A 13,599-nucleotide genomic window follows, 5' to 3' on the forward strand; every position below is an offset into this window, starting at 1 on the left:
GCACGGGGTTGTTGTGACCAAAGTGCAAGACCTGGCACTTGGCCTTGTTAAACCTCATACAACTGCCCTCAGCCCATCAATCCAGTCTGTCCAGGTCTCTCTGCAGAGCCTTCCTACCCTCTAGGAAATTGACACTTCCTCCCAGCTTAGTGTCATCTGCAAACTTACTTAGGAAGCATGCAATCCCTTCATCTAGATAATTGATGAAGATATTGAACAAGACTGGAACCAAAACTGAGCCCTGGGGGACACCACTGGTGACTGGCCACCAGCTGGATCCAACCCCCATTCAATACGTCTCTCTGGGCTTGGCCAACCAGCCAGCCAGTTTTTTTACCCAGCAGAGAGTGTACATCTCTATGCCATGAGCCACAAACTTCTCTAGGAAAATGGCGAAGAAGAAATAGATTCTGCTCAGAGGTGGTCATTCAGTGAGTATTTTCATGTGATTTATACATTCTTTAGCAATTTGCTTAACAACTGAACTGTAAAATAACTGCTGGTAACAAAGTTTATCTGCAAATACCATTTATTGCTACAATCCAGGAATTGATGTAGTAACACATTTATTGATCACTTTATTAACTAAAGATACAATTTTATACAGTTAGTCAACAGCAGTAGCATACTTTATGAGAAGCTATACTTTAAAATTGGTTTTTACAATATGGATTTTACTACAACTTTTCAAGCCAAGCTTTTACAGTGCTAATCAAACAACTGCTGTACTTGAACATTTTTCTTAAAGCATCAATAATAATGTTGGAGACAAAGTAGCTTTTCTATTGTTAATGTGGGTTTAGATTTTAACAAGACAACTTTGAAAGGTTTAAAGCATCCATAACAATATAATTACTTTAACATTCACATTGATAAAGTGATACATTTAATACTTTCTAGCATTAATAAACAGTGTAAAAATATATTGCATATATATATATATATATAAATTTGTTTCCTTTTCCTGAAAAAACCTAGTACAAACTAGTAGTATATGATCCCCCTTCAAGTTTCTTTTACTTATTTTAAAGATTGAATAGTAGTAGTTTTAAATTAACAGAAATGAATACATGGAAATAGGGAATCACTGTTGTGCTTCCCCATAACTTCTTGTCATGGTCACTAAGCATATTAACCTCTTGGTAATGGTGGTTCCATTTTTGCTAATACCAGTTAGGATTTTGGCACTGACTGCAGAGGGGATAAGATTTTGACCAGTGTGCTTTGCACTGGATTGTGCCTGGCCCCATTAATCAAGTGGTTAAAAATCTTTACTTAGGATATATTTATTAATTATAGTTAAGAGTACAAAATGCTATACTCAAGTTGTTAATTTCCTCAATGAAAAAAAAAAAGGTTCAGTGTTAAATCAGTGGGGGAAAAGTAAACTTGTAAGGTTAAATAATCATGTACAATTTTTATTGTGTTGAAAATTTCACAGTGAACTCAGGCTAGTATAGCTGAATGTTAATGTTTGCAACGTCTACAATTATAAATATTGCAAGTAATTATTAGCAGACAGCAGCTTCATGGTTTTTTGGACCAAGATTAAAGACAAATTTTAAAAAAGAACAAGAAACAGTAAGATTTACTGAAGATTTTTAAAAATCTGTACTGTGCTATATCAAGACTGTATCAAGACCTATCTCGATATTACAACTACTTAATAATTAAATTTTTAGTAGTGCTCAAGGTAATCAAAGACAAAATAGTTTTTCCTCTTCACTTTATGATCTGATCCTGACAACATGTGCATCCAGATTTGTGCAAATAAGGATTCAAAAAATGAAAACCAAATTAGAAATAGATGTTGGTACAACATGGACAGAAAAACAAGCCAGCAAACAAGCCAGCATAATGTGTATAAATAAATGGTTCATGACTGAAGGAAACCAACCTCAAACATGTATTTCTCCTGTAATATTTAAATATGTGAAACACAAAACGTTGCTAAGAATGAACTTCAATATACTTACCCAACATTGACCATTTCTCTGTTTTACAGACCGTAAAGGCAAATTAGATTGTATTATAACTGTTATACAAAACATTTTCCTTGCTGCAATAATTTGCCACAACTGATTTATTCTGAACCCAGCACAAAGATAAACACAAAGCCACTTTTGTTGCATCCTGTAACTTGTTTTTGTCCTTGTTTTTGACCTTGCATTTCATAACACTACAGTGTTAAAAGAAGTAGTTTGCCAACAGGATTTCATATGAGACATAAGTTTGTAGGTTCACTGACTCCACACAAAGCCTTTGTAAAGAGTTATTTAACATTAATATTACAGACATACAGCATTTCAGCTACATTAATACAACCCTATTTAAAAGAGCTTAGGCTTTGTTACTTCATATTATTTAATTACTTCAATTACATTATTTAATTACTTTGCTTAAAAATCACATTTGAACAAATGCAAGTGTACAGAAACGCATCTGATGTAAACTGGAGCTCAGCATAATTCAACACTGTGAGGATACAGATTGCCATCTATTTTCTTATTTTGTTGATAATCCGTAATATAGCTCCTGATAAAAAATGTAAAGATGGATGAGTACCAGTGTATTTTTAGGGTTATATCTTTAATTATCTTGAATGTTACTTTATTCACATTTGTGATTGGTTATGAAAAATGTGCAAAGTAAAAGAAAAATCTTGAATAAAGAAAACTGAAGGTAAGGGTAAATTATGGTGAGTGTTATCTTTAAGATCTTTACAAATGTTTATAGGAAAACTCACTTCGTACAGTGCCATAAGCTTTACAGTAACTCACAAAAAAAGATGCTGTATAATTATATTTGAAAATTAATTCATTGGCTGTTTACCTACAAAATAATATGGTAGGTGCTTAACACTTTTCTGAATTGTGTCAGTCAGCTGGGCAATCAATGTCAACTTCCAAATGTAAGGGTTTTAAAAAAAAGCCCCTTCTGTAGTCTTGCCACTCATGTGGCATATATATATGTGTGTGTGTGTGTGTGTGTGTATATACATATATTCAAAAGTAGCGCATGTGTGAATGCATGTATGTATTATGAAAGCAATTTATTTTTTTTTAAAGTCATGTCAGACAACCAGTTTTGCAAATGTCTGTCAGCTAATATGCTGAGGTGTTTTTTTTTCCCTTTTGTCAGGCTTGGTCTTGCCAAAGTCTGCCTAGAGTGGATGATCAATTAGTTTGAATGAAATTAGCCAATTCAAACATTTTCTGACAACAAAGTAAAGAGTTATATCTTAAACTTGTTTTGAAATCCACCTTTTCCATATTGATTTTGAAGTACTATAGCTAAGGTAATATACTCAAAAACATGAACAAATATATTACAGTTATTTCACCCCGCAAAAACAAATTACTTGGACAATTAAAATGTGGAAGTTTTACATGCAATTTCTTTAGCTTCCTGAAGCACCAATCTTAGCTGGGATATCTTTCAAACCATTGTTTTTGAGTTTAATAAACAAGTATGAATGCAATTAAAGGTCTCTCACTAGTTTTAGCATTCTGAGGACTTAAAAAGAACATCCCAGTCCATCATTTCCAGCTTATATTAGGTAAGCCAAACAGATACTTGCATGCACAAAATGTGTAACTGTATGTCTAGATGTTATTTTATGGGCAAACGCTTCAAATGCAGGAGGCACATATGTATCACGTTGAGGCACTCCAGACTGTGAGAATTTCGCACAGGTTTGAGATCTGTCATTATGCTTCAGGTACTTAATTTTATAAAGGTCTACAGAAGACTTAAGTCCATAGGCATTGTACAATAGTCTTCTTCCCTGTTCCCACCTGAATATACCACAACTTTGTATTTACAAACTGATGATCAGCTGTGTGTATACACAGTGAGCGTAAGATTGCTTCACAAAGTTGGAGCAAAGGAAGACATAAGGTCCTTGCAGGGCATAATTTTAAATAGTCTCGTGAGAGCACTCAAGAGGAAATCTTGCTCTCACACTGACTCTCTCCTTACTGCCTCACTATGGAGAAACTCTTCTTGTCACATCAAGTCTACTTAGAATCATTTGAAAAGTGATTTTCCCCAGAAATTGGAACAGGGTGTAAAAACATCAAAGCCTCCTTACATGACTTACTTTCACAGTAAGGAGGGACAATGGCAGTGTCACCAGCTGGTCTGGACAGCACTGGCCGCAGAACTAGAGTTTTGGCCCTAATAAGAATTAAGGTTTGGATCAACATTTATGCGGTTTAATTACTTAGCTGGATCCAAAAAGTATGTGTATGCACACACAAATCTGTACAAGTATTGTGTATTACATTACACATTACCAAGAAATAGACAAGTCAAGAACATAATATTGTACAAACAATGTACAAAAAGCTCTAGTAATTTTGGCACACACTCAATGATAACTGTCAGTTAAGAGGATATGTACTAATGCAGCACATTAGCATTTGCTCTGTCTTGAAGGAAAAGGGTTTGATTCTTGGCCAGTGCAAACAGAGAATTCTCATTCATGCATGACAAACACAATCTCCCAGAATACATGCACCACTGAAAGGCAGGGCTGTGTTTTGAGTGTCATACATGCAAGCACAAATAATTAAAATGTATTTTAAAACTATGACAAGCCTTAGGGAAAAAACCTATCCATTACAAATTTAAAGTTTTGGGTTTGGAGAAAGATACACAAGGGTTTTCTCTGTCTGTGGTTATAGATGGCTGGGATACCTATCACTCGCAAGCTAAACCCATAGCAGTAATTTGCCTTTTAGGTCTGGCTAATTCCAGCTACCATAAAAATATCGAGCCAATAGATGCAAAATATGAGTGACTGAGATACTAATTCATGAACAAAGCTTTCTATAATGCCAAAAAGTTGTCAGGGGATATTTTAATTTAGGTACGGTCAATAAAGTACACATAAAATATCATACTCGGATCCAAAATATCCTTGAAAGACCATCTCTATGCTGATGAAAAAAGTTGTGATATGTGAGTAGTTTTGAAAACTCCCTTTCCCTTCCTTAAAGTGAAAAAGAGATAAGAAATATTGTAGGTTTAAAAAAAAAAAATAAATGTGGCCACTGTCCAAAGTTCAATATTTCTTTTGGGACAGATAAGTTTGTGTTCTGCTGTAATATTTAAGGGTTTAATTTTAAATGAACAGTGTGATTTGAGTTTGTTCTTTATGGCAGTTATTGCTAAAAAGCTACTTGAACTTTCTGATTGCATTTCTTTTGGTAGAATGTTCAGTGGTAACGAAAGCAGAGATAATTAGGACCAATGGGGTTTTACAGATGCCACATAGAAGCATGCTGCATAGTGCTGAAAATCAGACTGGAAAGTTAGATGAAATTAGTTCAGATGCCTCCAAAAAAGGAAACGAGTGTAAGCCTTATTAGGTACCCACATCCTTACTTCAGACATGACATTTACTTGAAGTCTGGAGTATGGTCCAGAGGAAGAGCATATGCTCTACAACACTTTAAGGGTTGAAAGAAAGCACCCCCTGCAAGTCCTGAGCTATCCCTTTCCCTCATCTTTGAGGCACCAGATGTACTTATGTCCTGAGAGTTGAGGGAATGGTGGATGAACAAGAAGAGGGACTTTGCTTCACTCCCAAGCAGTCCTGGAACTTCTAGCTTGCATTCAAGCTAGTACTTAGGCTTTTAATTTCCTCCAGATATTAGTGAAAAAGTAATAGCTTAAGTAGTTGGCTGAAACCCTAATACACAGCTGCATATGCTGCTTTTATTCATAGCTCTTATCTTCCTAATAAAGGGAAAAGTACTATGTTGCTAGCCACAACTTCCCTTTGTCACTGTCATATCAGATTGACTTATTTTCATGCATCAGTTTGATTGAGCTTTGACACCATCCAACTGTAGAAACAAAGAATAAAAACAAAGTGTCTTCCTCAAAATAAAATACTGCTATCTGAAGCATATACTCAGGTCCTGATCTATAGCTTACTACACCATTGAAAGTATGTCTAAAAACTTTGCATGAGTTCCATACAAAGTGCTCTGGTTCATGGCAGGGATTTTATACTGGACAAGTAATGCAAGATAAACTCTGGCAGAACCCCATCTAGTTCCATCAGCCTCTTCCAAGCAGAGTAGCTCAATTTTGAGTAGTGTCAGCTTCAATCTGTCCACATTCTCAATTCCTTTGCATGCTGGTCTCTCTCACACTGTGAGCTAGCAACATAAAATCTAATCATACCATAAAACATTTCTAACCAATCACTGCTCCTGTGTAGCAACAATCTGGAATTACTGACACTTAGTATTTGGGTACCTCAGAAAGCCTGTCACTTTTGCACCACAGGTTAATTATCACCTGATGTACCAGACAAGACAGCTAGCTAGCAGCAAAAAGCCAGATCACAATATGCTGAAAAGGCTCTGCAGTAAACTGGACTTCACCCTTCATTGGGCTGTGTCCAGTTCTTTTCAGTTATCAGTGAGTTATAAATCAATTCTTAAAGCAGGGATAATGGTTTTGCATGTAACTTAGCTGAAGGATTTACCAAGAGTTAGAGGCTTCTTCCCTCTTCAGGTGCACAGGCATCAGTGATGTAGAAGAAGGTTCTCTACATTTAGACAGTTCACTACCATGCTGGAATAATGAAGCCATTGTTTGTATAATAGTATGCTATTTTCTGCCTCTGGGTGTGACAGGTCACCAGTGCAAGGCAGGAATGGATAATCCTTCATTCTGTGCAGAGTTTTTTGTCAAGAAAAATGGGTAACTCTTGAAAAGACTTCACAAAGCTGCATGCTTCTCATTCTGAGAATCCTTACATAAATCAAAAATACTCCCAGGTAACCAAGAGCCAACCATAGAAAAAGCAATTTAAATCTTTACAAGAACAAGTGCTAAGTTTTGGCAAACTTCCTCCCTCCTCAAAACAAAACCACCAAAAAATTATAAACAAATAAAAAATCTCCAAGTCCACAAGGAAGTCCTTGCCCTTGTTTGCTACTGTTGCTTTGGTTTCAGGCCATGTATGGGCTCAGAGTCATTGGCTGCAAAGTTACAAGGCAGGTTAACATTCAATGTCAAAGAAAAAAAACATTAACAGTTTAAGGGCTGAAATCAAGTGCTCTGTTTCTGAACATTGGCCAAATACAGACTGTTGACCTGCATGGCACAGGACAGTACACACTGCCTACTATATTTTATGTTTTCTGAGTGGCATGCTGATATGGGTTAGGGGAATTAACCCTTATTCAGAGATGAAAATGAAAATCGGCGGATGAGGTCTTTTTGAAAGAAGCAGAACTGCTAACTGTGATTTTTGAATACTGAAAATTCTATCTTTCATAAATTTACAGAAGCAGAGTGATACATTAGGGTATTTGTTCAGCTCTTGCAGAAAATTGGACCAAGCCTTCTATGTCCTTCTTTAACCAATATAAAACATTAGTTATTTTTATTCCTATTAAGTTGTTTTGGCATTTTGGGCCCAAGGGAGGTCACATCAAGTTGCCTGTACCTTAAGCCTGTGGAATTGGTTCTTCTTTTATAGCAGTGGAAAGCCATTCCCATCAATACTATTACTCCCAAGTTAGGCAGCAACAGTGAACAAAGAATCAAATCCCTTAGCTTCAAACAAATCTTACATAAAAAGTAGCCCAGTTATAATAGTATATTTTTTGTGGGCAAATTGCACCAAATTACATTGATGTAAATGGTAAATGCCCTTATTCCAAGGGGCTATAAACTTTCCTTACATATGTTACAGCTTAAAGGGAATATGTGCCCATGTATGAGCATAATAACATTCACTTAATAGCAATCCAATTGGCAGTGTTTAGTCATATTCAATATTTTAAAGTATTATTAGCTTAATGCCCCCTTCACTTCAAATGTGAAGCAGTGTAAACTTGAAAATACACTGCAAAAAGCTCGAGTACACTTTCTCAGTAAGTTCTTGTGCCTCACCTCTCAGGTTAGTACAATAACTCCATCCAAATCCAGCCAGTCAGAACCATGCTACAGTACATAGTAACAAGCATGAAGTATAGACAGGAGGAAAGTAAGGGCTGGTATTTTCCACCTCGCTGTTGACATAAAATACTTTAGAACCTATATTGTCTTTTTTAAAAAAGAAAAATTAAATCTGTTTTTCATGAGTGGTGTATGACATTTACAGACTAGCACCTTGTATATTACAACCACTTACTCCCCAGTAGTATATTGTTGAGTGTTTTAAATAAAGTGTCAGATCCCATATAAGACATCTAAAAAAACTCCAACAAAACAGTAGTCAAATCAAACTGCATAAATAATGGTATATTCTTCAGAAAGATGGCTATGAAAGATCCTCTTTTCAAGAGGTTCTAGTTGACATCCTCAGGGCAACCTGATATTTAGGAATGTTTGAGATGTCTTCCTTGAATTAATGAAGTGTATATCTCTGCTCTTGACTTTCTGGGTTCTGGTTGTTTTTTTTTTATTTGTTTGTTGTTTTTTTAAAATCTAAAGCTCAGCAAAATTATGTATTTTTTTTGTACTGATATATTTATTGTTGCCAATATACACATGAGGAATGTAATGAAGTGGTGTTATGCTGCAAGTAGCTCAGCAGATGTTGAAATCAGTTCCAGTTCCAGTCTTAGCACTCACAATAACCAAAACATGTGGGATTCATCTACCTCATTCTTACAAATATGTTCTCTTTCCCCTCTCTTGCTCCCTCTGTGTTGTAAGCTCTCGGCCTTACTTGCTTCCTTGTACTTTATGATCATATGTGCCTGCATGCTTATAGCCGGATACATATCCTGAAGCATCCACCAGATCTTCTCGGCCAGCTTTGCCTTTTCCTTTCCCACTGGGATCAAATCTCTCTTTGTGAGAACCTGTGAATTTTGATGTATCTGTAAGACGTGATACTGTTGGAGATGAAATGGCTTTCTATTGGAAAAAAAGAAAAGAAAAAAAATCAGAAATAAATTATTCTTAATACAGGCATTTGGTACATGCTACCAATATTTAAATCTTTGCTAGAGACTACATAACTATCTACTCAGTTCCAGCAAAAGGATACAAAAAATGTTTGTTTCTTGGCATTACATACAATGACAGTAATCATATAGCCAAGAATAAAATGTCTGCAAGTTATGAAAAGAACTTTTGGAAGAGATTTTCAATATGTAGTACTTCTGATTAAAAATCAAGTTCTACACACTAAAAATATTAAGAAGTCATAGGGAACAGTTGTGGTCAAAATCCATTACATCAACATCCAAGCATAAAAGCCTGGCTACACCAATACAGAAAAAGTAAACCAATAAAACTAGAATTCATTGCTTCGAGACACAAGTATATTCTAAACTCTAGGATTCATAAGAGAAGCAACAAACTAGAATGACCGAAAGTTATTTTCAATGTTAGCAAATTAGCAGTCTATGAAATAGCACTGAGCAAAGACTCTCCTCTCCATTGCTTCCACTGAGTCATATCAGGCTACTTAAAAATTAAAATATTGTTATTGAGACACAGAAAATTTGACTAGACAAATGGAAAGAAAAATATTTCACAGACCAATACAGGAGCATGTTAACCTGCGTGCTTGGACTGGAAGCAGTTGCTTTTATCCTTAAGTTTACATTTTAAAATCAAGAGACAGGGCACTGAAGGAAAAGGGGAAACACAAAATGTGTTTGCATAGTAGTGGAAGTGGAGATAAGATAAACAAAGACTTGATTGATAACATTTGGGCATCTTTCTTATGTGTGTCACCCTGTTAGGGTGCATTTTAGAGACAAAAGTGACATGGCCTTCATTTTAGTGAAGAATCTTACCTTTCATCAGATACGTCATTCCTCCTCTACCCATCCTCAGCCCAAATAAAAGCTCATTAATGAGACTTAATAACAGGTTTTCAAAGTAACACACAGTTCTTCCATAGGATGACTTATGTCAAATACCTTTTAATGCTGAAATTGAAACATGAGGCTTGGAAAAGATGCTTCAATCTCTACCAAAAAGAACATGATACATGGTTTCAGTTAGACTGGGAATGAATGCTGTAGCTTATACGCCATGGAAGCCACATGTCCTCCACACCATTAAAATAAAAGCTGTTTTGAGGGAATTTCTCTGCATCCATAACTACCTCATGAGAATGTCAGGTTGTAAAATTCTGCTTTTATCCCTTCAACCACACTCAACATGTGACATGCACACAATACGGCACTGCTCTGCAGTGATACTTTCACCTACAGCCCTGAGGTGAAGGGTGTCGTGGAGGTGTGAGTTCTGTCACTGTCTAAAAGAAAACTACTGCTGGAGTATCCGTTTATCAAAAGAGCATTGCTGAATGACCTTTAGGGACTTTGGCCTTGCAGTCATAGAGTATTATTTGCAGAAGTGGTTATTTTTCTATATCAAAAATCAGACATTAAGACCATGCTTAAGAAGAAGTAATGTGTCTTAATTCACAGATTTCTTGTCCACATTTGGCTGCTAGCACCCTATAACCAGAAAACCTGTGTTCACAGTAGAGCTAGTTAAAAAATACACCCAGTGATCAGTAATAGTGTTAGCAGCTGAGCCAGATAAAATGAAAATGCAATAAAAATGTATAAGCTAAAATATCAAAAGCATGTTTGTAATGTAAAAACTCCTGGCCCAGATGAGAATTTATCCCTTCTGTTCCTCAGGGTATTAGTAAATCAAGAAGGTTATACACAGAGTCACACAACAGAACCAAAGGATTGTCTGGCCACTGGAAATGACTCTCACAGCTTGAGGAAAACCGACACACACTTCTGTAAGAGTGCACAACCTGTTAGCTTCATCCTGGGCACAGGAATTCTGTGTTATTTTAAGTCTTACTTGTGAATTGCTATTTTGCTTGGTAAGTGAAAGGAAACATGGGGGCTTGTGCCTTGAACAAAAATTCTGGCGCAAACCCATCAGAATAAGCATATATGATGTAGTATTCCCTATTATGCATATATGGTGTAGTGTTTCCTGTTATGCAGTATTCATGAGTAAGTACCTAGCCACCACTTGAAGACAAACTGTCACACTGCATGACTAATCAATCTTCACCAACCACCATTTTGAACCATGAAGCATTTATAGTAATGGGTAATAGAGGTGTCTTATCTAATTCTTATAAATATATGGGCTCCACATCTAGGTAGCATTTTAAAACCCCCATAGGTCATAACAGCTGCAGGAGCATACTAATAAAGGCTAACCATAGGTCAGAAGTTTCTTGTGCTTGCCTAAGTTATTACTAGATCATTCTTCTCTGAAAGAACATATCATGCCTCTTACTAAAGGCAATTTTTTAATTAGCACACTTCTTGTGTGTTTTTAACAGACTTATTAAGAAAATGAAGATCCTATCTGTGACTCTCCCCATTTAAGTCAGCAAGGAAAAAGCTACAGCACAATACTAGCCAAAATATCTTTCATTGTCCCTAACACCAGAAGCTGCAAGAATTATTATTGTATGATTATATGACTGAACTTTGCTCTACGTGTACTTACACAACACTTGCTAAAAGCCACAGGATGTTACTAGTGACAAAAGTTGTTTCTACTGTAAACATGGAAATACTACAAATGCAAGACAGGGGCAATATTAAGCATAAAGTTCATTAAACTTAACACATATTTACCTTCCTTGTATTTCAATACCACTACTTTATGGAAAATCAGTTTTCTCTAAAGATGCATACACTCTGCATTCTCATATGCAAAGAGAAGTTGCAGAAAACCTAGTTGACTACCTTTTCCTTTACCAAATTAATTCTCAGGACTGACTGCTATTCTGAGAATTTGTAATGGCAAGTTTAATCACTATTTGGAAAAAGGACTAGAGCTTCTGCTCCTCTGTTTCAAAGCTGTGCCATGATCAGTATGAGATTTGCCTCAATATCCAAATTACAATAAAAATATTTGTAATTGTAACTGAGATTTGTATGAGTGCAATATGAAAGGAAATGTATGTATATTATAATATGCAAAACAAAACAATAAAGCAAGGATTAAAATAATAGCCTGTGTTAATAATGAAGAATGTTCCCAGGAAATTACTCCCAGGACATAATTCCTAGTAGTAAACTTGAGGAATACGTTGTGTACATAGTACACAAAGTGTACTATGATAAAATCACAACATGGCTGACTTATCAGAAAAAAAAAAGCATCCTAAGAACAAGATGACAGTAATAAGATTTCTGCATACCACATGAACCTTTGTTTTTCCCATTAGTTACTGTGTAAACAGTGACACATTTCAAACCAACACAGAGAACAGAGGATGAGCAACAGCTTGGCCTACAATTTACAGAAGATGAACTAAGATCCTGAAGTAACAAGTTTATAGCAACTATTGACCCTTAAAGGTCATGAAACATTTATCCAAAAACTAGTTAGTTGTCATTCAAAAAGGACCTAGGAGACACAGTGATGTGAGCATCCTGTGTCACCCACACAGAAGGAATGCAATGCATATGCCAAAATATGGCCAATTTGGCACACATATCTTTGTGCTTGACTGTGAGATTGGGTGTGAATAAAATTTATTAGAAAATAGGTACATGTGAATAAGAACTAGCTTACTAGAAATGTTATAAATAGATTTTACCTTGTGTAGGATTTTGCACTGAGTGGGGTTTTTAGGATTTGTTTCTTTTCCTCCACAAATTTATCTTGGTACTTTCTCAATTTGGAATTTACCAGTCACTTGTCTACAGATTTCACATCCACTGCTTCCTCCTGGTGTCTCTTTCATAACACTGTTACCTCCTCTGGTGAAGATTTATGAAGGATTAACATGAAAACATTCTTTTATAACTCATTCTTCATTTGCTAGAGCCAAGTGTGTTCCCAGTGCAACAGCAATACTGCAAACGGTTGAAATTTAAAAAAAAAAAAATAGTTCTGTGGTTTAGCAGCCTTTTGACATAGCTCAGAAATTGAAAAATCACACTTATTTAACAGACAACTTGGGACAATGGTTCAGATTTTTGGCTTTCATATGTATTAATTGAAAGTTGGTATGTGTATGTGCAGGGAGAAAGTAGCATCAGCTTTCCGAGGAAAGTTAAATTAATATCACAGAATAAAAGCTGCAAGGCAAATATTCTTTTTCCAAATTGTTTTTAACTGAGTAAGAACAGCAGTCTTTTCCTATGTTGTATGTGAAGTCACTGGTGCAGCTCTTCCTCATGTGACAGAATATTACAACTGAAAGGTGGGAATGCCTGCTAGTTTCCTGTTGGCATAATTTCTGTGAAATGGGAGGTTCACTTTGTTTCCAACTGTACAAAATCCACGCAATTTTAATTCCTTGTGCAATATTCTGTCACTCCATTAACAGATCCATCCATACAAAAGATCAGACATCATGAGATGCCACACTATAAGGCTATGCAGAACACCCAGAATTTCTCTTTTTTCTTCTCCTTTTATGTTTCTTACAATGAGTGTGAAATAGTTAAGAAATAAAATACATTAAGGTCATGTGAACCTTACAGAGAAGGGCCAAGTGCAATCAAAGCATCCTGCTAAGGTGCTTTCTCTCAAAAAAGCCTTTGTAAATACAGAGTAGCCTACTCAAGGATTTCACATCTGTCTTGGATTTCTCAACCAGAA

At 35.9% G+C, this 13,599-nt stretch overlaps 1 protein-coding gene across 2 annotated transcripts in view; it reads right to left on the reverse strand.

Annotated features, from left to right (window-relative positions):
- Window positions 1–511: 511 nt before the first annotated feature.
- TPPP (tubulin polymerization promoting protein) overlaps window positions 512–13,599 on the reverse strand; it is a 90,489-nt gene continuing 77,401 nt past the window's right edge. Inside the window, exons 4-5 of one of the 2 annotated variants that reach the window (XM_051609368.1) lie at window positions 8,758–8,895; window positions 512–6,693 (exon numbers count right to left, since the gene is read on the reverse strand). In XM_051609368.1, coding sequence (XP_051465328.1) covers window positions 6,658–6,693; window positions 8,758–8,895 — 174 coding nt within the window. In that variant the 3' untranslated portion in view covers window positions 512–6,657. Of the gene's footprint in view, window positions 8,896–13,599 lie in introns of both variants that reach the window. The other variant, XM_051609367.1, reaches the window with a different exon arrangement.

The sequence above is a fragment of the Apus apus genome, chromosome 2 (genome assembly GCF_020740795.1).
Source record: "Apus apus isolate bApuApu2 chromosome 2, bApuApu2.pri.cur, whole genome shotgun sequence".
Lineage (NCBI taxonomy): Eukaryota > Metazoa > Chordata > Aves > Apodiformes > Apodidae > Apus > Apus apus.